A 27,301-nucleotide genomic window follows, 5' to 3' on the forward strand; every position below is an offset into this window, starting at 1 on the left:
TCACGCCACTATTGATAAAATAAATGGTCAAATGGTCTTTACTGTAATGGTTGTCATCTTTATTTTCCCACAAACTTTTCCGCTGCAGTTCGAAAGTATACTTTCGCCTCTTTTATGGTGCTTTGCTAAATACAGTAAGGGCTTACCCCTATCTCTCCAAATCCAAACATTGCTAAAATATGTTTTAACTAAGCAGCAGCATCTTGCTTGATCCTCAAATAGGCTGAAATGAGTTTAAACTAGGAGCAGTTGCTGACTTGAAGTTGTGTGTGTGGGGGGGCTTTAACACAGGGGGTGCAATATGGGGTCACACAAGAGGGAGGATGGGTGTTTTTTTTTTTTTTTCTTCCCTCCCCTCTCTCTCCCTCTCTGCCTCTGTGGCTCTTGGAAAGAGAGGAAGGAAGCCAGGAGCGAAGCAGAGAGGTCCAAAAGCAGCGAGGAGGAGAGCTGGATGGTGGGGGAGGGACTGGAGCAAGAGCAAGAGCGCTCCTTATTGGCGGCCCGTGGATCTCTCCCTGCGCGGATTGACCGAGCTCGGGTCAAATTACACCATTTGCCGTGTCTTCTTAGTTTGTTTTTCTCTCAGCCAGGAGAAGTTGGAGCGACGCGCAATATATTCGCCTCCTATTTTTTCTGGGATTACTGCATATGGATACACAATAATAAAGCATTCAGATGAGGTGAGTTTCTTTTGCAGAAATGCATGCGCTTATTTCTTCACTTTATTGCCGAGTGAAAGTCGATGAGTAAACTGGAGATTGTGGAGGAGAAATGATGCCTCTGTGTGCAAACATTTGTGTTAACTGTACAGGAAATATACATTTTAACTGCTGTTTTTTTAACGACAGGCTTTGTACTGTAACCGCTTCATTTGGACGCGCTTCCTTTGAAAGGAATATTGACTTCATTGACTCTTTGTCTTTAAATGTTTGTGATTTCGACTTTTTTTTTTTTAAAGGGCTAAATCAATTACGAGTATTCATTCTACTATTAAATCACTCCCGAGTTGTGAAGTGAAGTGAGCATGTGGCTTTGCTAGTTTTGTTATTCTCTACGGTCTACACCACTGAGTTGGAGCTTTGAACCTCTTTTATGTTATTATTTTCTTATTATTAGTGTGTAAATGCGTGCAAACTTAGCGGAGGTGCTGCTTGCGTGGGTGAGTGAGGGAGGGGACGACAGTCTAGTTACTTCCACAGAAGAGTGCGCTGGTCGTGGATCTGTTTTGAGCATCAGTCGTCACATCGAAAGGGGTCCCGGAACCAGGACTAAATAGTCTCAAAAAAATGTTTAGATGAAGCGAACGAAGTCGAGAAGAAGGATTTAAAACGATGAAGTGTGTCCGAATGGAGCGTAACATAAGAAGAATCATACACACTGGGGCTTTTTTCTTTCTCTTTTCTTAAATGGATTACCAGAGGAATATTAGGACATTCGGGCGGATTGCTCCATTCATGAGCTTAAGGTAGGTTATCCTGCGATTGAAAATAAACCTATTTTGTGTCGATTTTCACCAAATAATCATTTATACACTATATTTAAGATGAACCTAAAAATTGGCTTCCCTTTATTGTCGTTGATGTTTTTGAATACTGATATACGTCATTATGGCGTTGAAAGGGACCATTAATTAGTTTTTACTTGTTTATTATGTTCATATTAAATAATTAAGGTGACCCGAAAGAACACTATAGCACCCTCTGGTTTGTAGCGTTACTTTTATATCTTTGCTCATTTATTTCTCTTTACGGTGCCTTGTATTAACTGAGCGTATTGCACTTCTATTTTGCTGCCGGATAATAGAAAAGCTCCATCACTGTTGTCTCTCCTCTTGTGTCCCCTCCTCTTTGTTGTCTTTTTTACCCAGTCCCACATGTGGACACTAAAGGCTTGTGAAAAGATTTACCACGGATGGAACTTTGAATGCCTTTACACCCCAGTCTGGACAATACAAGCGTTTGTGGCTGCACTTATGCATGGACTGTGTGCATGAAAGTAATAGAAAAATAACCGCTCCCAAGCTGAAACATTACCACTTAATGCATAAAATGAAATAACGTAGAAAATAAATACAACTTGGGGCCATTGTTTAACAGGCATGTGGCTGATTTTAGTGGATTGAGGGATTGGTGTACAATGCTAAATTATCTGTGAAAATCTGCCATTTGCAGGAATTAAGGCTATGTAGACTATGAGCCAAAGGAGCGATCAAACTGCTTATTTTAAATTCACGTGAGCACCTGAAATGCTTAGAATATTAAAATATAGTAATATTATTTTTCCTGTTACAGTAATTCCATACCAAAAAAAATACAATAGTTTCAACAACTACTAAATTGATGTTGGCCAAAGCCTTGCCAGGGGGTTGAACATCCGAACCAGTTTGGCACGTTGCTGTGCCTCAACTCACGTCGCTGGGCTGGCCTCCTGGTCAGAAATTAGCGACCAGAACGGTCACAGTTAACCTCCACTACAGCCAGCTGTAACCTGGAACAGTCACCATTAAACCCAAGGGTTCTGTGTTAACAACCTCATAGACGTCCAAACTGCAGCTTGAAATCAGAATCAATTCTGTGTTTAAAGGACTGAGTGATAAAAGTTCCACTAGTCAACATGTTTATATGGCTTGCTTTGTTCCTTCAAAGCCCCCTTTTGGTAGCCCCCAAATGTTCTCTCCTGAGCACAGATAGGGCCAGTGACCGGGGGTGGGGCACCATTGTATTTGTGTGGCCAAAGCCCCTCTTTTGTTTCCTGGTCACACCTGCAGCCAGGCCCTTTTGTGCACACTACTGCTGTGTGCAACCTTTCGCCTGTTCCACTCTTCCTCTCGCCAAGGTTCACAAGAAAAGGGTTAGTGCTAGTTAACTGGGGCACGGTCCTTCAAACTTGCATACTCAAACCCTCGAAAGCGAATCCAGGTTGTAGTAATAGCTTAGGCGCACCGGGACGGAAGGGAATATATACATAATAATCACTCTTGGGGCAATAATGTGATCATGTGGCCAATTCTCGTAAGAGGCTGCATCTGGGCAGCTTCCTTGTTTTTCTGTATGTTAGTTACACAGGCATGCCCCCTAATAAATGCAACTAGAAGTTATTCCTGGGCGCCTTGCTCTCGTCTTGGCCTGAGCGATTTCCCTCAGTCAGTTGTTGATGTTTGAAGTGGACAATAAACGTGCCACAAATAAAGACTGTTTGGCATTTAAGTGCTTGTGGCAAAGCACTTGGCCAATGGGAAACCACCTTCAGATGCAGCTACAGATGTACGGCGCTACATTCAGTTGACTGATTTATATTTTAATTTCTAGCTTGGATACTGCCACAGCTTCACATGGGTAACTGCAATTTATTGTGAACATTTTTGGAAACTGTTGGAGAAATATTAGATGCTGTAGACTGATGAGTTTGTTGTGAAGCTTGGCATAGCTCAGGCAGGCACCAGACGTGACCTGTTTGCACTTGTTTTTGAGCCAGTTTGTATTTTGACGACCTAGTCAATTCCTCTTCTAAAGGGGTTTAAATGGCTCAAATTGGACTCGAAAGCGTACTATTCCCATAGAGGTGGCCGTTATCTTCCTACTGGGATTATACCCACGCATCACATTTTGAATTGAGGCACGAAACATCACACACCGCTGTTGCTTGCCATCTTTTTTTTTTTTTATGAGCACCAAATCGGACTTCCCTGCAAAAAGGCATCCAACGGTGCGGTCGAAAAGAGGTGGCGGCTGACATATGCCAGCGAAAGTGCAGCTCACTGAGAGAATATGTGTTAATCTGTCATTTTAGGCTCATAACACTAAATCCTCAGCTTTAACTACCAGAATTGGGCTAGAGACCCCTACACCAAATCCACCAGCCCCCCTCCTCCCTCATCCCCCATGTTAAACACCATGAGTTTGAGCCAACAATATCAGCGGGGAAGTGCGTGGTTGCGGGACATTTGAAAAGTCTGTAATAACAGAGGTAGAGCGGGGCAAGGCTGAATGGCAGTGAGTTGCGTGACAAGCCCAGCGTCTCTGGGCTTGTTTGAGGCCTATATGTACATGCACACCGCACACACTAACTGGAGGGCAGGAACCAGAGAGTGCAAAGGAATAGTCAATAGAAAACATTCTGGGCTCGCTGGAGATTTAGAAGTAATTTTAGATCGCTGACCCCTGGGTGTCTTCGGTTTCTGTTTTACATTAAAGGGAAGCCTTTGCTTCTACAGTAAGGCTGTAATGGTGCTGAGCGATAGTTATTTTCCTGTTTAATTGCATTTTTAGCAATAAGCTTGGAGAAAGTATGTCTTCTGTTAAATGTGAGCACACCCGAGCTCGGCTCCGACGCAAAGCCCTACTGCCTGTATAATAGCGCCATAGAATTGATATACTCGCTATCTCACTTTAGTTACCTTTTGTACAGTGGCTCCGCTTCCTCTTGTTGTGCATTCGGTATCTATTCCTGTCTCGGATTTTGGTGTGAGCACATCTGCGAGGTAGTAAAACTACAATAGATGCTTTTAAGGAACACCAGCGCCTCCACTTTAAGAGGGTCTATCATCACTTCTCGTTTAGATTAAGTTTGTCTCTATTGATCTGCAAGCTAGCATGGAGATTTGATGGTGTTCACAAGTGAAAGGAAATGCTCCAACGTCACGTGTGTTAGTTAGACGTACAACAGCCTATTTGACCCTATACAATCTCTCTAGTTTGTCAAAAACATCAAACTCCCCATTTGACTGTTAAGTGGACTAATGGAGACGAAGCACATGCCTGTTTCAGGTCTAGCATTACACATAATGACTTTGCTGTTTGGAAGGCCGCAGCGTCCCACTGAGCACTGAATTGCCACCATTACGCACCGTGAATGACTAAAACACACTTATAGAGCGGTCCATTTCAGCCTCACTTCAATCTCTCCCGGGTGACGCGGTATAAGTTACCCAACCGAAATTGGATTATCAGTGGTTGGAGAAATGCGGTCCGCTTAATATCAACATGGCGTATTCAAGACAGTTGAGATGACTCAAACACTGGGCGTACACGGGAGGGTGGGGAGAAGCTGGCATGCAGATGTTTTGTTGGAGTTGGTCTACCTTTTACACTGATTTGCTACTTGGGCACTGAATATAAGTTTAAAGTGGGCAAATTTAGAGAGGTTTCCACATGACTGTAGTGAGACAGCGATATGGTCTGCCCTGCTTCCTGTGTGGATCAATCAAAGCACTAATGGCCTGGCTCTGACAGACTAGAGCAGGTGTGCTTTGGGGCTAATAGGAAAATGAATCATTACTGTTTGTGCGCGTGCACATGCGTCGGTCTTTGAGATACATAATGTGAAAGCATGATGATGTATGCGTGGATCCCAGCACGCTCCCAGCTAATCTATGCCTTAGCCTGTGTGACGTCTCCCAGTAAATTGTTTATATCCGTTCAGGCTTTGCCCACATGAATAATTTGTTTGCCTTATAAATATTTGAAATGTACACCAATCATTTAGAGCCACAGCCTGTCTCCAAAGCCCTCCTCCACACATTTCGTACACATGAATACTACCTACAATACATTATATCCATCTGGTGTATTATATCTACAGTTCAGTACATTAGGATGTAGCGGGGGGAAAAAGAGAGAAAAAAAAGCGTGCCCACCGTAATTACTCCAATGTCAAAACAAGTGAGCGTGGCTTTGTCCTCATAACACAAAGATGGAGTGAATCACTGCAGTGTAATAAAGCGCTTTGGCCCCAAGGAGAGACTGCAGCAGTAAGAGCTAACAGAGCGCTAATAGAAGTCAGCTAAGGTTGCATGAGATGGCGCACTGGTGATGGTGATGAAGTTGCAATGAGCTGATCAGCGTTGAGCTTGGCCCCGGACAAACCAATCAGAGCGCAAATGTACAGCAGGGCTCGCCGTGCTCCTAACAGAGTGGACTTCCGTTTTGCCGAACACACACTGAGACACAACGCCGGACTTTTGGCTGACCTTCTGTTAGTTAGCAGATGAAGGGAGAGGTGGGAAATTTCCTGCTCTGCCACCCGCCAATGCTCAACAGAGGCCAATGTGTGGATTATGCTTGAACACCCACCGGCCACAACATACAATAGCTAGATCAAATATACTGGGATTTATTTACAGACTAAAGGCATAGGCGTAGCCAACAACAAAATAAAGTAACAAGATACAAATTAAATTAATGTTTATTATCCAGCGATTGGTGTCTATTTTGTACTTCGTATTTGTATGGCGATTTAAAAAAAAAAGGGCGCGAGACGTTGATATTGTCATATGTTCCGGGTTTGATCACTGTTTTCCAAAGTAAAAATAGATGATTGCAAATGTCTTATTTTGATTAAACACAGAAGATAATCAGTTTTCTTTCATAAAGGACTACAGATAGCAGTGAACAATTACTGTTGATATGCTAAAATCAGAGGATTCTGACCATTTTAAATTAAAAAATAGTTAATAGTTAAATAAATAAAATCAATTACTTGTCGATTAATTGATTCATTTTGACAGCTCTAATTATAAGAAGCATAACCTCTTGCTCTTTAGCCACAGGAGAGTGACAAAACAATATTTTCATATTAGACATAGCTGTGGCCTGATCACAAGACAGCAAGTGAGGTTTGTTTGTTTGTCAGTGGCCGTGTGGTAGAGTGTCCGCCCTGAGACTGGGAGGTTGTAAGTTCAATCCCTGGCCGGGTCATACCAAAGACTATAAAAACGGGACCCATTTGCCTCCCTGCTTGACACTCAGCGTTAAGGGTTAGAATTGGGAGGTTCGATCACCAAATGATTACTGAGCGTGGCCTCTGCTGCTTCTCACCGCTCCCTCAGAGGATGGGTCAAATGCGGAGAACGAATTTCACCCCACTTAGTGCGACAATCAGTGGTACTTTAACTTGTTTGTTTGTTTTACGCTATAGTGGAAGATTGGTTTCAAAAGGCCCATTTATGAATTTTGCAGTTCACTGATCTCCTTAGTATTAATTTAAAAATATATGCTTGTTATAGTGGTTGTAGTGGTAAGCTGCACTCTCATACAAACAATGGTTTATAATATTTTGGTTAGAGCAAAATGTATTACACTAAAAGAGGATGTTGTGTCCCCCCCCCCCCTTTTTTTTTATACCAAGGGTTGATGGTGTACATGCTGTGCATCTCCATCTAACAGAGGAATGTTTCTGTGCATGTCTCCAGGTAACATCTCCACTAGTGTGAAACAGGAAGTGTATGTGAGCAGCCATGGGCCACAGAGCCGCACTTCTGCTCAGTGAGCTGCTGCTGCTGCTGCTAGCAGCCTCACACACTCTCCTAGCAGTCAGCTTCCCCGAGGACATTGCACCCCTGGATGTCGTTGACGCACACTGTGAGTTCACACGCATACACACAATCTCAACAGAGATTGGTCGCGATTACAATGACTTGCAGCGTCGCTAGAAATTCAACGGCAATGAACCCCCTCTTGTATTGTACCTGCTAGTGCTGCATTGTGTCTTTATTTTATCCGTGATAAGAATATACTCTGTAGGCTGTAGCATTTTTTTGTTTGGTTATTTCAATCAACAAGCTGTAATATGTAGCGACATACTGCTCAAACAACTAATGACTAAACTTTGGGCGCTCTGAATAATAACCTTCCTCAAATTGAATTTAATTCACAGTAAGTGCAGTATGTAAGTAGAGTGGCACTCAATGGAGCGCAGCGCTCCATCAAAGTTGAGCAATCTCATTGTCATTAAGGTTCATGCATTTATACACTTCACAATTAGACAACCCTACAATCTTCCTCAGTCCATAACCCACCGCGCTGCATGGCAAAAATATAGTATCAGTAGGCCTATACATAAGCACAGCATCCAAATCAATGAGTCATATTAGATTATATTCGTGCACGCTTGCTCAACAAGCCCAAATCATCTGTTGCATTTAATGTAACCAGCAACGTGTGTGTACGATTGCAATTGCAGATTCACGGAGGTACCCCGTGTTCAGAGGCAGGCCCTCTGGTAACGAGTCGCAGCATCGCCTCGACTTTCAGCTGATGACCAAGATACAAGACACGCTCTTCATCGCTGGCAGGTATACTGAACACGCGCAAATTCTCCCGCACACCAATTCTCTAACTCGCATCTTGGCAGGTAAACAGTGGCACTAGGGGGGTGGGGGGGGAGCTCTTAGTGTTATTGGATCCGTGGCTTGTAGGCCGCCATCTGATGTATATGGTCGCTATTGATCCAGCAAAAGCGTCTATCAACCTAGCCTGATGCTCTGTCAGGGATTTCTTGGCATCTCTACATGTCCTTTTAGTATTTATGAGCATTGGGATTAATGTTACCACCAGCCACTGGTATTGTAGCAAGAAATCACCTTGACATCTATAGTATAACTGCTCCCCGACCCGGCGCTCCCCCCCTACTAGTGTAATCACAACCATATGTATTACTTGGGTCAGGTAAATCACACTGCCAGTTGTGGGTGTTCACATACGTTGGCTGAAAGTGAAGGTTGTTATTGTTCCCAGTTGGGTGTTCCGCCTTTATCTTAACTGGCGCATTATCAAAACAAGTGAGGTTATTCAGGTTTTAAAGCCCGTTAAACAGCTGAGGATGAATTCTGAGTTCTCGTTGACAAGATACTTGATTATTTTGTTTATCATCGCCAACTGATGATCTCATGTTACCACCAAACCAAAAGTTGTGTTTTGGGAGGAACGCGGGTTCTATCCGAATCAGCAGCAGATGTGATTTTCCAAGGATGAGCTCAACTCTAAACAAAAAACAATCAGGGAAACAACAACGCAGATGAGCTGATTACTATGCATCAGTGTCCCTGCAATTGTACACTCTAAAAAACAAGGTTCAACGGCATCACTTCTAATATTAGAGCACATTTTGTGCAAATTAATAGTTTGTTTGTGTTTTGATTTGTATCTTATATTAAGTCATCTTTTAACTATATCCTTTGTTCTGTTGCGTCACTCTAATTGTGTGTTATGATGCTGTCCACAGAGATCAGGTGTACCTTGTAAGTTTGAGAGAATCCTACAGGAATGAGATCATCCCTTACCGGGTAAGATTCTTGCCACAAGCTACTAATTTAAACCACAAACGCGCGCGCACACACTCACACACACGCAGCCATTCATCACAAACTAGGCTGGTTGTAAAATGAGAGTTGAAAGGAGAGACGCATATGTGCGTGTGTGTGAACATTCCTGTGCACATGCATTTAGTGCGCAGGGATATGTTTGTTAATGCTTCACGTTTTGGTTCCTCAGAAGCTGACATGGCGATCAGGCCAGGCAGACAGAGAGATGTGTGCCGTCAAAGGAAAACACAGAGTAAGTGCAACTCAACACAAGTTCCTGTTCCTGTATGTGCTACCTAATTACTTTAAAATACTCAACACTGTCTTTGTGTGTTTATAGGATGAGTGCCATAACTTCATCAAAGTGCTGGTTCCCAGAAATGACGACCTGGTCTTCATCTGTGGCACCAATGGCTTTAACCCCATGTGCAGATACTACAGGGTTGGTATACACCTTAATATAGTCACCAATGACTTGTGATTTGACTGACTTGCGTTTTTTTTTTTATATTTCGAGCAATCCATCAAAAAAGAGGTCTCAAGCTGTTTATTGTAACTCCCAATTGAAACCTACTGTTAATCTATAATTATCAATCTAGATCAAACAAAGAGAATTACACATTGTGTATTTAAAAGAAGCACATAGCTTATCCACTAGCTTATAGAGCTAATGCTACCACATCTACAATCATGGAAGAAATTATTAGACCACCTTGTTCTTTTCAATTTCCTGTTTCATTTGAATGCCTGGTACCACTAAAGGTGTATAATGTGAATAACAGACAGAAAAGAAAATATGAAATTCCAGTGCAATGCCCTAACTATTGATGAACACTTGTAGACAGACAATATAACAATACCCGAGTTGTGCTCTCTCCCCGGCTACATATATTTCCTTCCGTCTGTATTATACTGCACGTGCACCAGAAGGAGCAGTATAATGACCATTGAATTGAAGCAAAAGGTGTGACGAAAACGGTTTCATTCTTTACATTATGTCATTAATGTATGCTTTTGTAACATACGGAGTTTTATTGCGGCCCTAAATTGACGTGTTTGAATTTTTTCTCATTAGGCCGGGGAAAAAATTATCTTTCTAGAATGAGAAACACATTTCCCCCGCCCATACCAATGTCACTTTAAGGGCTCTGTAGAGTTCTATTTTTCCTCATTTTATAAGTGGTTCTCCTTGAAGTGTTGGCTCCGGTACACAATGAAAAAAAATGACCATGAGCCGGCTGGTACCTCGAAAAGTCATTTCAATGCATTTGACTGGACTGTTTGGACACATTCTTGTCCATATTTGCTCTGCCGTCTTTGTTGAATGTGTGCGCTTGTTCCTTCCTTCAGCTGGATAACCTCGAGTTGGATGGTGAGGAGATCAATGGGCTGGCACGGTGCCCATTTGACTCCAAGCAAACCAACGTTGCCCTTTTTGCAGGTGAGGGTCAAAAGCACAGCCGCCTACACACAGGCACACAAGAGTCTTTTTTTGCACAAGGGCTAATATGTTCCTACTTACGCTCTCATTATTACCTCGGTGTTCTTGCTGTGCTACAAATATGCCTGCAGCTAAAAGCAAGTTGGACCAATTAAAGCTTTTAAATGAGAAAAAAAATGCAAAAGAAGAGTGTTGTTGGCCAGCTTTTGTTGACTGTGTTTTTTGTTTGTCTTGTTTTGTAGAGGGGAAACTGTATTCCGCCACGGTAGCTGACTTTCAGGCCAGCGATTCTGTCATTTATCGCAGTATGGGTGATGGATCCGCCTTGAGGACCATCAAGTACGACTCCAAGTGGCTGAAAGGTAAGCGAACGCCCTTTTCACTACATCTTCAGTTGCCTCCTTTCTGGCGCTGCCCCGGCACGGCATGGTGTGTGTCAGAGCCGTTGGAGTTTGTGATAGAGAGCTCTCCTGTCTTGCCAAACTCCTCGGGGGATATGGCCGGCTCCCTCTCAGGCAATCTAGGTCACCCCCAGTCATATACAGCCTTGTAGAAATCCCTGAAATATTCAACATGCACACTGGTGGTGACAAAGCAAAAATACTCTCTTAACTCTCTGCTTCTGTTTCTCCCTCAGAACCTCATTTCCTGCACGCAGCCGAGTATGGGAATTATGTGTACTTTTTCTACCGAGAGATCGCGGTGGAGCACAGCAATCTGGGCAAGGTAAGAACAATCTGAAGGTGCCGTTTTAGTGCGAACAGATGCTGTATCCCAAAAAGTCTGAAAGCTCCTCAATTGCATTCATTTCTGACACAAATGGCCCAAGAGGCAGTGCCCGTTCATGCGATTACAGTACAGCGTATTAGAATACAGCAGAATTTTCAACAGTCTGGGTTTGCTGGGGATGTTTGCCTGATGTAAGACCATTACACACCGAGAGGATTTGTCTCTCAGAGAAAGCACATTCTGTATCTGCCTCTCTCCCAAACAAATGCAAGGGCATTAGGATGTAGTATGTTCGATGCCAGCATCAGATTTCTGATCCTGAGCTGGTGTGGCTCAGCTAGCCTGGAGGCCAACCTCCTCCCATCAGTTTACGCTTGATTAAATATTTCAATCCTATTAGTACTGGGGTGACACTTCAACTTCGATGGGGGGTATCTAGTCATCGCAATCACCAGATAATTTGCTAATATGTTGTCATTATGGAAAATGGCGAGGATGTGTCTGTGAGGAGCTATTTTCGGACTTTGCTACGAGATCTTTAGTCAAATCCATTGTGTTTCTCACCTATATATATATATCAAACAGCTTGCATAACAACTTTTTGTCATGTTACGTAAAAAGCAATGCAGGATTTTATTAACAAATCAAGGCAATAACAACCCTCAAACATGTTGGGGCAACATTGGAGTAGCCAAAGGGTTGCTTAGCTGAGTTATGAGTTGCTAATAAAAGCTTCCATTTTGGAAATTGGCTTGCCGTTTGTGGAACCCCTGATTCAGAACTTGTGAAATTTCTCAAATAAAAAAAGAAATGAGTGGCCAAGTTAGTGTTTTTATGTGTATGAAGGAAGACTGGACGGATGAAATCTGAGGTTCCACTGTAAAGGTGGCGAAATCGTACTTTGAAATGCCATGATCGATATAACTGCTCCAGATATAAACTATATTTTTTATGATTTTTATGGTTGTGTTTAACTATTTCACTCCCAGCCATTTTCACTGAAGCAACCCGCTTTGCAAACCGGCTGTTTTCCTGGATTTTGCAAGGCCCACAGAATATTGTGTTCTATTGCTATAAAAACATGGAACCTACCAAAATAAAGATTAGAGTCTCTTCTTTAATCAAAATTTTTTTTATATATGTTTCCGTTGTGCAGCAATTAGCATTAGAATATAGCTATGATCAAGTTTAATCGATATTGGGAGTGAAGGACAAAGTATTAAAAAACGTATTTACATGTTTTTGGGTTTGAATGAGTTAATGTTAGTATTTGTTGCATTAACAAAGATGTAAAAAAAAAAAAACATACCGTAGCTTGATGTTAAAAAGTGCAGGGACGACACACGACACACTGCATTCACAGAATCAAACACACATCACTTGGTTCCATTAGGCCAGCCATTTGGTGTGCTTTTTAATCTGTGGCCTCACTCAGCGTGAGCTTTCCACACAAAATCGTACGGCCTAAATAAAAGTGTGTATTCTTGCTGTCTGTGTTGAGCTGCAACAGAATGGAGAGATGCATTATTTAGCGCACTGAAAGTGTTTTTAGCGACGTTCACTCAGCTGAATTCCACTTCCTCCTGCCTCTATCCTCGCTTCAACTCTGGCCCCTTTTAGGTGGTCTACTCTCGCGTTGCCCGGATCTGCAAAAACGACATTGGCGGGTCCCAGCGGGTTCTCGAGAAACATTGGACATCTTTTGTCAAGGCCAGACTGAACTGTTCCGTGCCGGGGGATTCCTTCTTCTACTTTGACGTGCTTCAATCCATCACTGACATCATCAACATCAACGGCGTCCCGTCCGTTGTGGGCGTGTTCACCACGCAGATGAACAGGTGGGCTGTGACTATTTATAGCTGATGGATAGATTCATTTCAGGGATGGCAGGAGGCTAAACCGAGGTGAAGTATGGCCATTTAATGGCGGCGCTTCTTCTCCACAGTATTCCGGGGTCAGCAGTGTGTGCTTTTTCCATGGCCGACATCGAGAAAGTCTTCCATGGTCGTTTTAAAGAGCAGAAGACTGCTGACTCCATCTGGACGCCGTTTCCAGAGGAGAAGCTACCAAAACCTCGGTAAGGATCTTCTGAACCCTCTGAAAATATCAACGCAGCATTTAAATGGGACGTAATGGAAAATGAGCGTGACCTTTCTGTGGCGCTTGACTCAGCAGCTGCTAACCAGCCGTTCTTTTTGTCAACCTTTTATTCTATTGGTCAGGTGAAATCAAATATGTTCCACGAGTAAAAGACCAGGTTATTAGCCGCGACCCAGCACACACACTCGCCATCTGCTGATGGTTAAATAATTAACATGGCATAATTATACGATGATGCGGTTTGAACCTGTTTAGCACGCGTACAGTAGACTATTTCGAGGCATGCCCTGTGTCCAAGACAAAAAAAATCCACAACGCACCTCATTTCCCTGGTGAATCATTGATGGAGGATAAGCATGCATATTATGCATATTTAATGCTTCCGGCTGATGCCTTTTTTTGTAATACTAATAAGGACCTACTCCCCAACCCTTTCATTTCACTTTCCATCCACTTCACCGCACATGCTGATGATCAGCCCCCTGGTGTGCAATGATCACATGAGCTGCTTTTTGACCTTTTGCTCTCTGTGCATGTGAACCCTCCATTTTAGACCCGGCTGCTGTGCAGGTTATGGTCCAGCTGCATCCTTTAAGAGCTCCATCGAGTTCCCAGATGAAACCCTGCAGTTCATCAAGTCCCACCCTCTAATGGACACAGCTGTGCCTTCCATTGGGGACGAGCCCTGGTACACCAAGACACGTGTCAGGTAAATATCACAATATTGCATTATAAACGCGGTCTTATTTGAACAACTTTTATGGTACGAACACTGGGTTGCACTGTGGTCATCTACAGTTATGGATTTGTAGTTCTTAAACAGTTATTTATGTTAATCAAATGACAAACTTCACATCAAACAAACTCCTCTTAAAGAACATACATGTTCAATACCACAGTCCTGCCGAGCCCGCAGGTCAATACTCAAAAGTACTGAACAACAGCACTACATGAAATTTAGCGTAGAGTAAATACTTTACTTTGGAATGTTTCACTCAAACTTAACACTTCACCAACGTAAAGTTTTATGTTACGTTTAAAATTAACCTTTAAAGTAAACATAACACCCTACCTATAATTATAAGATTAACAGAATCAATCCAAAATCTAATTAAGAATAAATAAATAAAGCAAAATACAGTAATTATTCTTACTGTAACTTTATACAGTAGTATTCCTTACAAAATAATTCCAAATCCGTTTTTATAATAATGTACGTAAAGAAAAAAATGGCTCCCACCCAGAAGGTAGTGATGCTTACATTATTGAGTTTTTTTTTTCTTGAAGTACCAATATTCGTATGCATGCGCCCCAAAAAATACATACAGTATATCTAATGTGTTGTAGGTACAGGCTGACCGCGCTGGCTGTGGACAACGAAGCCGGCCCGCACAAGAACTACACAGTGGTTTTCATCGGTTCCGAGTCAGGAGTTGTCCTCAAGGTTTTGGCAAAGACCTCGTCCACGTCCCTGAATGACAGTCTGCTTCTGGAGGAGATAGACATCTTCAACAAGGCCAAGTAAGGCACCGTGCACTTTTCACCCGCTCTGTCTGCTTTTGTTTTGTTCTCTCTTTCTCTTCTCCATCTGCCTCGTGGCTGAAGAGTCAGCAACTATTAACCGGAGCTTCCCCGTGCTGATGGCGATGTCTGGCAGATTTCTGTGCATGCAATTCTTGTTGCTGTGTGTGTTTTTTAATTGTTTATTTTTGGATTTGCACATCATCATTTGCAAATGTCAAATGTTAAAAGGCCTGTTAAGCTATGAGAAAAAAAGCGTATCCACCTCGTGATTAGATCTTTAGTGAAAGAGTAGACACTAATCTGATGCACCTTTGATTCCCACCTCTCCCTTTTCCAGGTGCTTGTCTAACCATGACGATGATAAGCGTGTGCTGTCATTGCACGTGGACAAAGACGCACATAGCCTGTATGTTGCCTTTTCAAGCTGCGTCATCCGAATTCCCCTGAGTCGCTGTGAAAGGCATTCTTCCTGCCACAAGTAAGTGATGCCCTACTGCACACTTTTGCAGATGTACATTCTGCAGTTTTGCGCCTCTGCTGTTTTCTTTTTGCCCAGTGAATGTCATAAATGGAAGGATAACAAGTTTGCACTCCATACGGGGGTTAATGTTCAGCAAACCACAAATGATTACTGTGCTCTTCCCAGAATGATTAAACGTTTCTGTGATTTGTGTGTGTGTGCGTGTGTGTGTGTGTGTGTGTTTTGGTCCAGGTCTTGCATTGCATTACGTGATCCCTATTGTGGATGGAGACCTCAAGGAGTTTGTGAGAGGATACAGCCCGGTCTTTTGTGAGTTCAAGCTCCATATTTATCACAAGATGTCTTAATTAAAGTCGAGATGATAGACATTCTCATTTGTCTCGTTTTCAGGGCGGGCTACGAGCAGGATATTGAATTAGGAAACACAGGCCACTTGGGAGACTGTCAGGGTAAGAGTCATCTTCATACCACTTCATCTATCCTCTGACACACATATACACTGACAGACACACACGCACACACCTGAGCAAACAATATAAAGTCATCTGCACACTCACACCAGTATTCACTCCAGTAACTTGTCCCTACATACTTGTAAGTCTATGTTTGGTATTATTAACACACACATCTACATATACAGCGAGTACATGGCTACTTGTAACTAATGCTGCAAACATGGACATTCAAGGGTCATGCTCAGCTGGTGCAGATGATAGAGGCCTTACTTATAATAATAAGTCATGGCCAAAAAGTTAACCATGACTGATTTTCTTTTGAAATATCTGCCTTGTCAAATGTACCAACTGACCATGATCAAAGCTGAACCTCAGTATTGATCAGAACCAGAGGACCTTCTTCAGAAAGATAGTAAATGATGCTCAGCGAGTGCTTCATATGTTTAATGCAGTCGCACTCAAAGAAACTTCTGAGTTCCCTGATAATAATGTATTGTGCTTTTGAATTCTTTTAGCATTTTTGGGCACTACATCAGCGCCAGATTACAAATCATTTGGCGACCCTACCTCTGGTTAGTTTGATCTTTTACTCAAATGGTTTCTTTTCCCTTGAGTTCAGCATCTCTAGCCCTGTCTTGGCACCTCTCATTCATTGTCATGTTTTACCTACAAAACACCTCCCGTGAATGCAAACGTTACCCGCTTCATTGTAACCGTCACAAACAAAACCCATTTGCCAGGTCACGACCGCCTCACTTTTCACTCATCACGTCCTGTTCCGATTACTTCCTCCTGGCATGCTCACCCACCAAAGCATCCGTAACTGTTCTGTAACTCCTCTTTGAAACTTTGCATCCTCTCTTTTGTCCTTTTGGAACAAAAATCTCAACGCCTTACCTTGATTTACTCAAACGTAACTTTTCAAATTCCCATTGCCCATGCCGACTAAGTGGGATGATGACCGTATGCTTTACAAACCATTTGTTAACAATTTGTTTGTCACCACAGACATGGAGTTTTCATCAGCACCAGTCACTGTCCCGCCCAGTGGGCCCATACCTCCCCCAGTACTCATTCCCACTCAGAGCCCCAGTTCTGGGCCCGGTCCAGAGCTCTACGGCTCAGGCTTTGTGCTGCAGGATGACCCAGCCACGTCTCATTCTTTAGACTCTCTCCCAGGGGGGCAAGAGGGTAAGGCCCGCAGGGAGCCAGCCAGCATGCTGCATTGATCTGATAGCTGCCGACCACTGACAATGCACGCTGAGGCTCACATGCGCACTCACATCCACACTGTGGCAGCTATCTAGAATAGATTATTATGCTTCATCTTCTTTTACTCTATGGTTCACTATTTTCCAAGCTTTTCTTCTTTTCTTAAAATGATCCTTTCACATTCTTTTTTCCAATCTTTCATTGATTTTATCTGCGGACTGGACTCTAGCTAACATTAGCACTAGTAATAGTTTACCCTGGCTGGTAGATGATTGGCTGGGCCTGCACTGCCACAACCCAATGGTGGCCGCACAGTGGGTGAACTAACTCTTTCAATGTCTGTGGTTACTAACAAAACTCCCGTAGAGCATCGACTACTTCAGCCAGTGGAACATAAAAATCACTCCTATTGATCCTCTGACCAACTTCCTGCTGGTTGATTTCTTCTTGAAAAGTTGAATTCGGCTTTCAGATGATCTTACCCTTTGGTGCGCATGGACCAGGAAACCAATCCTACTTTCTCGAATAAAAAAAAATCTCCAATATGAATGGTGGAATGTATATGGATGCCTAACTATCTCTACAAGTCAAATAATCACGATTTCTTCGTCCGATCTGTTTGCAAATGACTGGGTACATTGTTTGAGGGGGAGATCTGGGAGAATAAACTCATGCACGGTTGTGTTTGAGCTCAAACATGCACATTGTTGCTGGCGAAAGGGTCACTGACCACTTGACTCACCTCAGCAGGAGGTTAACCCGACCTTATTGTTTGTTTATAGGTGTGTGGGATATCCAAGCGAGCGAAAGCAGCCAGATGGTCCACATGAACATCCTGATCACCTGCGTGTTTGGCGCTTTTCTTATGGGCGCCCTACTAGCCGGCCTGATTGTCTTCTGCAATCGGGAATCGTTCATGCGAAAGCAACGGCGTGTCCACAAGGATGCGGAATCTGCTCCGTCCTGCTCAGACTCCGCTGGAAGCTTCGTCAAGCTCAACGGCCTCTTCGACAGCCCTGTAAAGGTACAACTCTTTAGAGAAAGTGGTGCCTTGAGATACTTAATAATTAAATTCTATTTAATTCTTTCATTATTGTATTATTTTTTTTACGAGTGCCATTCTCCCTTTGTAAAATACACATTATTTACTGGCATTACCATTTATTTCAATGGGAAAAGATAATTCAAGTGTTTTGAGTTACGTTGCGTGGTCATGGAACAAATTAGACTCGTATCTCAAGGCTAGAGATGTAACGATAACTGCAATATTGCGATATTGAAATTGCCACAATATTGTCATCGTCATGTCACGATATTAAAAGTAGCACATCTGTTAAAAAGTTGAGGTTTTATTAAATTTGTGTGGTTCTAGCACCCCCTGGTGGTTAGTTTATTAGTGCAGTTTAATTTTAATTAGGAATGTTTTGGCCACTGCGGTGCCTATCTCTCATATAAATCAGTCATACAAGCAAATATATATTTAAAAAAATTCTAGCAATATCGTGAGTGACATTGTGAGTGACATTGTGAGTTTTTTTTTTATATCGCCAACCTCCCCACAATATTGTGATAATTATCGTATCGCGAGGTTCACATTGTGATATTTATCATGTTTGGATACCGTTACATCTCTAAATCTAGGCACCATTTTGTAAAAGAAGGCGTTAAAACACTTCAGTGGTTCTGGTAAATCTTCATACTGTTTCATTGTCCATGTGCACAGGAGTATCAGGCCAATGTGGATTCTCCGAAGCTGTACACCAACCTGCTGAGTAAAGACTTGAAAACGCCCAACGGCGACACCAAGACCATGATCCTGCGGGATGGTTGTCCGCCCCCTGAGTTGGCCGCTCTGCCGACACCCGAGTCCACTCCTGTTCTTCAGCAGAAAGGCTTGCAGCCCATCAAAAACCAGTGGGAGAGGGATCACAGGAAGACCAGCGGTCCCCGCAAAGAATCCAACTCCACGGCCAAGAGTCCTCAGTTTCTCCTTCCTTCACCTGGGCCTCCCAAATCCAACTCTCAACACCCGCACCCGGCCCTGGGACATTCCCACATCCCCAGTGCCGTTGTCCTGCCCAATGCCACACATGACCACCCGTATTTTGACAGTGGAGATGAAACTCTGCCACATCCTTCTGAGAAGAAGCTGAAGAATCCGGACACGAAAGGAAGTAGGAAAGACCAGAAGCGGTCGGTGGATGCGAGGAATACACTAAACGACCTTCTAAAACATCTCAATGACTCTGTGGCCAACCCTAAGGCCATTTTTCACGAGGGACCGGCGCCCCGCTCTCGACAGCACCTCACACTGGAACCCATGGAGGAACTGACGGAACTACCTCCGAGGGTGCCAAGTCGCGAGGCCTCCTTGTACTCGCCTTCCTCCTCCTTGCCAAGGCACAGCCCCACCAAAAGGGTAGACGTCCCCTTGTCCACCACTCCCACCACACCAACGGGCAGCCTAAGCATGGGGGGAACCTTGGAGAGGCCACGAGGGGGCTATCAGCTCCAGCGGAGTGCTTCTCACAGGCACTCCTTGTCCACCTCAACCAACGGGGTGACTATGGGAGTATCTGTGTCTCGCCAGCACAGTATGAACAGAGTGGCATACATGCCCCCGACGCCCCCCTCCAGACTAGATTCCCATGTTGGAATGATGGGGGCCGGAATGCACTCTCCCAACCCTCCCTCGTTATCCCGGCAAAGCAGCTACAGTGGGTACGGCTCACTCCCTCGTACAGGACTTAAAAGGACCCCATCACTAAAGCCAGATGTGCCCCCGAAACCTAATGGCTTCGCACCACAGACTCCACAGATGCGAGTGGTCAATAAGTACAGCTATTAGAAGAGCGCCAACACTTTGGCGGACGCTCTTTGCCTTGACAGTTATAGCTTTGAGCCCGGATGGCTCGGCTATGGATTGGGTTGAGCCCAATGTGTGTCTGTGTATCAACCTGAGGTGTGTTCCCCTTTAAGTGATATGCACATTGACTTACGCTTCAGTTAAAAAGGGAAAAATCACGTGCGGCCAAAGATATTCCTCCGATGTTTTTCATTATCTTGATTTCCATCCTGCTTGTCATACGGTGCACTCTATAAACAGTTGGGTGAAGAATAACCCAAATTGGGCCAAAAATACATAACCAACAAACAACCCCAAAAATTGGGTTGCTTTTGTGTTATTGCTTTAACTTGAACCAACCAAACCTTTCGGGTCAAATAACGCAAGTTGGTCGGTTTATTTTTGACCCAATTCAATTGTGTTATTCAATTAACCCCCAAAATTGGGTCAAATAAATAACCAGCTTTGTGGGTTATTCATTTAATTTGACCCATTTTTGAGGGTTAAATCACTCCAAATGACTCCAAATTAATTGGGTCGGTTTAAACTGGCCCAATTAATTTGGGTTATTCAATTAGCCCAAAAGTTGGGTAAAATTAATAACCCATAAAACTACCCAAAAAATTGTGATGATTTGTGTGTTATTTAATTTTACCAAACTTTTTGGGTTAATTGAATAACCCAATTGAATTGGGTCAAAAATAAACCGACCAACTTATTATTATTCAATTAACCCCAAAAGTCTGATCAAAAGAATAATGCACAAAACAACCTAACAAATTAGGCTGCATTGTAGGTTATTTATTCAATTTGACCCTGCTTTTGGGGTTAAAAACCCCACAGTGGTTCGGCCTATTTTGTTCCCAATTTGAGTAATTTATGACCCAAGCGTTTTTAGAGTGTGAACACCTGCGCTTTGGTGTCACCCGTTTTCACATTTAGGTACAACCGATTGACACACCAGTGTCACCACAGTGTCTGTGTGTGTGTGAGGTACCAGGTTGGAAACAGTGGAATACTTGAAGAATGGGTCTCATTTTTCACTGCCTTTGAGCACTGTCTTCCCACTAATGTGAAGTAGGTAGGCCACGCTTTTGTTTGGAAGCTGGTGCAAGGCAGCGGAGAGTAAACCTAATACAGGAATTGTTAGGTTCAAATATGACGACAAAGGCACCAAGCATACACTAGAGTGTAAATGATGACGTGTGTTTTGACCGTGTGTTTGCATCTGTGTTGGCCTTCGCACTTCAAGAGCAGTGTCATGCAGACGACGCACCTTAAAATCCATCGAAGACCTAAGTCACTGTATTGCTGAAATGTGTTGCTTGGGTCTTGTATGACCTGATTTTAAACTAAGCCTAAACCATTTTTGTGTCATTTTTAAGTGTTTCAAGGTGATAAGGTTGGGCTACTTTTAAAATGGTCACACTGGGTTATATACTGGGACAGGGACTCGTAACTCACTGGGATATCCTCTTCAATACATTTGCTGCTATTGGTTTTAGACATAGCTTTGTGTGTTTGATGCATATAGTAGTGTACCAGAGTGGGATGACCCTAATATGGGTATGCACATCTTTTTTTTTTATGCCAAGAGTAGCCAATAGGTACCATTTCAACAACCAAACACACTGTTATGACTGATAAATTACCTTATTTTCTAACCTCTACTTGTTGAAATCATTCAGCAGAAACGTTTTTCTTTATGTAGCAGGAATGCATATTTCTCATTCAAAGTGGTTTATAACACCGGCGAGCCACCGTTGTGTATGAATTGGACATTTTCTCTCTGAAATACCTTATGTTGGTTACATTATTAGACTGAACTTAAAATATGTGACTTAAAGAGCTCATTTGACCTTCTGTGTTGGTTCCGATGCCTGCGTTATCAGTACAGCTTCCCTGTGAGTGGCCAGTGTACAATCAACACAACATTTTCCAATGTGTCCAGATAAGTCATGCTGGGAATGACGACTTTGTGTATATACTTAAATACTATAAATAAGGAGTAAGCATATTTTTAGGCAAGTGAACATGAATCTGTGCATTGTGTGCCTTATCCTCAAAATTATCCACCACAGTACAGTATATTATTGGCAATGTCAATGGGTCTTAGTGTTATTGTCATTTACCATATAAATTAATTTTACAGGCCAAAAAGTGTTGAAAATTAACGACCTAATCAAAAGAGACACACATTCCACTCGTGACTAGGTCATAGGCAAACGTTTTAAAAGGATGGGCATAGCTGGTGTTGATTTTGTATGAATCCGCCACACAGAGGTGCCATGCAGTGAATGTATTTTTGACAGTGGGATGTAGGCTGTTTAGACCTTGCACTGTGGACCAGTCGGCTCAATTCAGCACACCCTGCCCACGACCAATGTATTAACATGGTGTTCACGCAAAAGCAGTCACTGTTAGAATTAGATGTGATTATGCAGAATATCAAATTCAGATCCGTTTTTATTGGCCAGTAGCGATAACTTGAAGAATGATTTCACTTCACAATCCACATGGGGTGGCACCTAATTTCAGTATCAGCTGCCTGTTTAGCCCAAAGCCACATTTTGTTTACAAGTAATGATTGTATGTAAAGACTTTGTTCCTGCCTGCCATCTAAGCAGTATTTGGCCTCTTTTTCTCTTCTTCTTTTGTGCGACACCTGCAACCTGACATACACGGACATTCATTGAACATACACTGCTTAACTGCCTTGTACATTGCAATATGAATTCCTTCTTCAGTTGCAATCTAAATTGAAGCCTTTAAAATTCAGTCTTAGCTCTTTTTATGTGCAGGAAAAAAAGCAACAGTTTTGGTCATGTCATTTAGATTGAAATGCTGTGCAACATGGTGATGCAAGGCCAGGTGTATATATTGGATCTCCAGAGTATTTGAGCGTGTAGATAATGTTTTAAAGATGTACTGTGAAAGTGTAAATAGTAATGGTCTTTGTTTCATATTTTTTGTTGACTTTTTTTTTAACACGGCATGTATAGTTGAAATAAAACATTACTGCACAGAAATAAAATCAGGAGTGGTTTGTTAATTTTTAGTTTGCTTGATTAGCACCACTGTCTCAAAGTTGTGAGGTTGGGGATTTGGAGTATGAATAACCTGCTAGGCTTTATACGGGGAGGAACAGCAGGGCTTGATGCAAGTCCTGAATGCACATTGCCCCATCAGAGCCATCAAGAGTCCTTAGAATGATTACGACTCACTTCAGACTATTTTTAGAGCGGGGTTGTTTTGAAGTTCGGGGCAAGCGAAGGCTCAACCACACCAGAAAGCATGTGGGAAAGTTTCCAAAATAGAATGTTCCTGCAGACACCAAACATCTGGACTAACTATCGCTCAGAGCAAAAGATCTAAGCTACTAATGAGCTGTGGAGGAATGCATAGACACCAGCACATGCATACATTTAAATGCATGCAGCATAAACAGCCAGAAAACGATATGACGTGATAGTACAGCTGTGGACAGATAAGATGTCGACAACAAAAGAGAAAGGGGAGATGAAAATCTCAAGGACAGTAGTGTGGGAAATTGTGTTGTGATAACCATCGCATGCTCTGCTCCTACAGATGGTATCGACTACATACAGTACTCAACTCAAACCTTATTAAAGCACTTTAAAATGCAACAATGGTGAGCCAGAACTGTACCAAACATAACTCACCAAAAATTCAACAATACAGTATTATTTTGTAATTATAATATACTTCTTTATCAATAAACTATTGTAATTAAAAAAAAAAAACATACACAGATTGTCTATATTTGAAGTAAATGTCACCAAAATCTGCTGATAAGTAAGTATAAAAGGTCAAAAGTGCAATGACGAACGTAACATGCATGGGGAAAAAAAATCTTAATTGTTTTCAAGGACAAAGAAGCTGTGTTTTTGCAAGCAAGATTACGCAAAAAACAACAACAATAAATACATTTGAAACATGGGTGGGAAGAAGCACGGACTACAGAAGTACAACTTGGTGTGGATCCATGTATGTGTATATTTAGCAAAGTGGGGAACAATTAAAAAATATAAACATTCTGTTGAGTTACATTTTTATACTGATTAAAACAAAAATTGCAGTCAGTTTTTTTCTAGTATGTTAATGTGTTTTTTTTCTCCACATCATAACCTGCAGATGAGCAAAATTCCACTGATTAACTGTTGTAAGACTAGTAAGAAGAGCTGATTGCGACTGGATTGGACTCATCTACATTCTACAACAATGTGGCATTTTGTTTGTGCAGTCACAATTGAGCCAGTGCTGTGAGATGTGTGCAGATCCCAATTTCTGTTATGCAGATACTGATTGTCAGTATGATCAGTATCTGCATAGCAGGAAATAAGATTAGTGCTGGCTAGTCTCTTAACCTATAGCTATCCAACAGCTCAAAAACTTGATGTGATAGAGAAAAACTGAGATCAGTTTTTGTTTCTGCACCCAAAAATGTGTAAAAACAGCTGTCTGACCTAACGCAATAAAATTGGTGTTCCCCACTGTAAGTACCAAGTGAGTCCAGTTTGTGTTTGTATTCTTGTTCTTTTAATTCACAGCAGACAAAAGGCAGAGGGACGCTATTAATTATGAGAGTACATCTGGTTTATGCAAATGGCACAATGTTAGCAAACAGCAACTACTGGGGAAAAAAATTATTAAATGGGGTCCAGCCATGTTACTTTTTCAACTTCACACAACAAAGTAGGCAGATGTTAGTTGAGTGATGTCCTTATAGCAGCCAGCATGTTGTAGTTGTAAATCAGCATTTATTGGCCTTTTTTACATACTGTCTGAACACCATCATATTTGCAGTGTGGCATTAGTAAATATATTTGCATATTCCATTTGGAACATATCCTACGTTGTTCTCTGGAAGAAAAAAAACAACCTCCAACTATTTTTGCTACCATCTTGTGGCATCTAAACGCAATTGTAACCCTTTTTAAGAGAAGTGCTAACTAACTAGAGGCTGAGAACAATATATGGTAGTAGTGATTTGTTTAGGTACTACTTTGAGCTATTTTATTTGAGTTTACCAGATTTTATGAATGTGGCTAAAAAACAGGGCGTTGAGCACGTGAAGTCACCTCAGTGGTTAACCCACGTAACAGCAAAGTGCAATTAGCTAGCTAGCTAGGCCTACAACCTGAAAATGCATCTTCCGCAGGGATTGTTCGTTGGCATGGCCGCTTTAGAGTGCCTCGTTGCTGCGGCGTGGAAAAACCTTGTGATGACCTTGTGGGATATGTTCCACTCGAGGATTTAAGCATTACAGATACATTTTTGCACATTAAATATGTTTAGGTGCAGCGCATTAGAAAGATGCTATACGGAGTAGCCCTCAATGGTGTCTGAAAATTCTTTTTGTTTGCTGCTGTTTACAATTTCCAATGTGCAAAAAGGAAATACATAGATAGATTTTTTTGCTTATTTATTTACTGTATTTATTTATTTAATTTTTTTTCAGGGGCACCAGCAGGGTTGAAAAAAATTAACTTTGGGACCCACTTAAATTGAAAATACGATTTGCTAGGATCACTTTCAGCCATGCGTCCTTAAAGTCATCATCCTGTTTCCCCCCTTTATTGTACACCCTGACCATTTTAGTCACTATAATTGAAATGTCCTTGGCCCCTTCTTCCCTGCTTGCCTATCGTATCACAGCCACTATCGCGGGAGCTGTGTGTGTTAAGTCAAATACGCGGGAAAAGAAAAGGGTGCGCGCTCACTAATCTGCACAGAAAGAAAAGGGTGGCGTTGTAGCTTTTGGCTCATCGCTCCCGCTAGAATGCTGACACAAGTGCTCCTTCATTTGCTTTCAGCGGGGCCGCTTGTGCACACATCCTAGCAACCGCGCTCTCTCTCTCTCTCTCTCTCTCTCTCGCGCGCTCGCACACACACACACACACACTCACACAGGAAACACGCTCCCCTCTGGGTGTTCCAAAACAGGCTGGGGTGTGATTTGCTTGGCAATGGGGAACAACAAAGAGGTGCCTCTTGCTATTCTGATGTACATCCCATCCTCTCAATTTATCAGATGGTCTCTTTCAATTAGTGAAGGCAAATCAAACACAGCCAGTGATTCTGTAGCCGTTTCATTCATTTGTCCAGCCGCCTGGCCACACTTGGTCTCATTACCAGCACAGACTGTCCCTGCCCCAAAAAAGGCAAACGTTTGTTGTGATTCGGACATGGAGGCTGACTTTGGGTCTGTGCACATATGTGTGTTTCTTCTATATCTCATGGGGTAACTGGTAACTTGTCAAGGGAAAAATGTCAACCCTTTAGTAGACAAGGGAAAGGACAAATACTTAAACAATAATGAGATACAATTGAAACCAAATATTTTCTTTTTTAAACGCTACCAGAATTAAGTGCAATTGCACATCCACTACAGTAGATGGCAGCGGTGCTCTCATTTTCAGAGAGGGCAAAAATGATTGAGAAGCACTTTTAGTCATTATTCAGGTTACTCAAGATGGAAAATTAAAAATATGCATGCAACTTCTGCAAGAAATAAATCCACAATCACATACGAACCCTTCCGTCCATCCCTCCTCCATTTTCTACAGAACTTGTCCTTATTAGGGTCACAGCTGAGCTGAAAGCCTATCCCAACTGACAGAGAGCGACGGGTACACCCTGCCCTGGTTGCCAGCCAATCGCAGCACACCAATACACACCAAACATGCTAATACACTGGGAGTGATCTGGTCCATTTCTGTTTATTAACTTTCACCACCATCCCTCTTCAGAAATGAAGAATGGTTATTAGACTAATAGCTATCTATCAGTACTTCTTCCTGTCCTCTTTTCTTAAAAGCCCGGGGGTGAAAGCGGCAATTACACACACTCACTCATGGAGGGGTGCTTAGAGAGCAAATACATGTGCTCGCCCTGATGCATTAAAGCCTGACAGTGTCCAGGCGATGGTTCATTTGAAGGGATAATTAAATGACAGGCAGCAACAAGCCAAATGTTTGGGATGATAACAAAAAAAAAAGTTCATAAGAGTGCCTCCACGTGCCAGACAAACCCGTGTTGTCAGATGGAAAATGGAATCCATTGCTTTGAAAAGAGACAATTTGTTTCTATTCAGGGGAAAGAAGGTACAGATGTGGCTTCATGAACACCTTTGCAATGTGGATACGCTATAAGCAAAAGAGCTTAATGGCGTAAAGCGACACAGAACATTAAAGGACTTTTCCCAATTCGTTCAATTTATTGAAATGCAGCCGGGCTCTGCAATCAGCCGCATTCTTGCAAAAAGGCAACACAGTGGAGGAACACAACAAGGCTATTTGAATTCATTGCTTTATTATATAACGTGTAATGTTTACGACTCCCTCTGCAGTCAATGCTCCCAGATAACCTGTAGAAAATAACATGCCCGCTGCTTTTATGCCTTTGCCTGTGC

The 27,301-nt window shown here is 42.4% G+C and overlaps 2 protein-coding genes across 6 annotated transcripts in view; one reads left to right on the forward strand and one right to left on the reverse strand.

The window, feature by feature from the left end:
* LOC144050925 (uncharacterized) overlaps window positions 1-27,301 on the reverse strand; it is a 167,551-nt gene that overhangs the window by 107,556 nt on the left and 32,694 nt on the right. The window lies entirely within an intron of this gene.
* Window positions 438-22,900, forward strand: sema6d (semaphorin 6D). 5 transcript variants are annotated; one of them, XM_077563902.1, is made up of 20 exons: window positions 438-680; window positions 7,190-7,358; window positions 7,960-8,071; window positions 9,001-9,061; window positions 9,270-9,332; window positions 9,420-9,521; window positions 10,430-10,520; window positions 10,763-10,882; window positions 11,158-11,246; window positions 12,870-13,087; window positions 13,195-13,326; window positions 13,903-14,058; window positions 14,697-14,870; window positions 15,211-15,351; window positions 15,586-15,663; window positions 15,745-15,803; window positions 16,325-16,381; window positions 16,818-17,000; window positions 17,804-18,045; window positions 18,745-22,900. In XM_077563902.1, the coding sequence occupies exons 2-20, from the start codon at window positions 7,235-7,237 to the stop codon at window positions 19,867-19,869; spliced, it is 3,327 nt and encodes a 1,108-aa protein (XP_077420028.1). In that variant the 5' UTR covers window positions 438-680; window positions 7,190-7,234; the 3' UTR covers window positions 19,870-22,900. The 5 variants fall into 5 exon arrangements, with proteins under 5 accessions (XP_077420028.1, XP_077420031.1, XP_077420030.1 ...); XM_077563903.1 differs by lacking the exon at window positions 438-680 and adding an exon at window positions 1,183-1,465; XM_077563905.1 differs by lacking the exon at window positions 16,818-17,000.

The sequence above is a fragment of the Vanacampus margaritifer genome, chromosome 4 (genome assembly GCF_051991255.1).
Source record: "Vanacampus margaritifer isolate UIUO_Vmar chromosome 4, RoL_Vmar_1.0, whole genome shotgun sequence".
Classification (NCBI taxonomy): Eukaryota; Metazoa; Chordata; class Actinopteri; order Syngnathiformes; family Syngnathidae; genus Vanacampus; species Vanacampus margaritifer.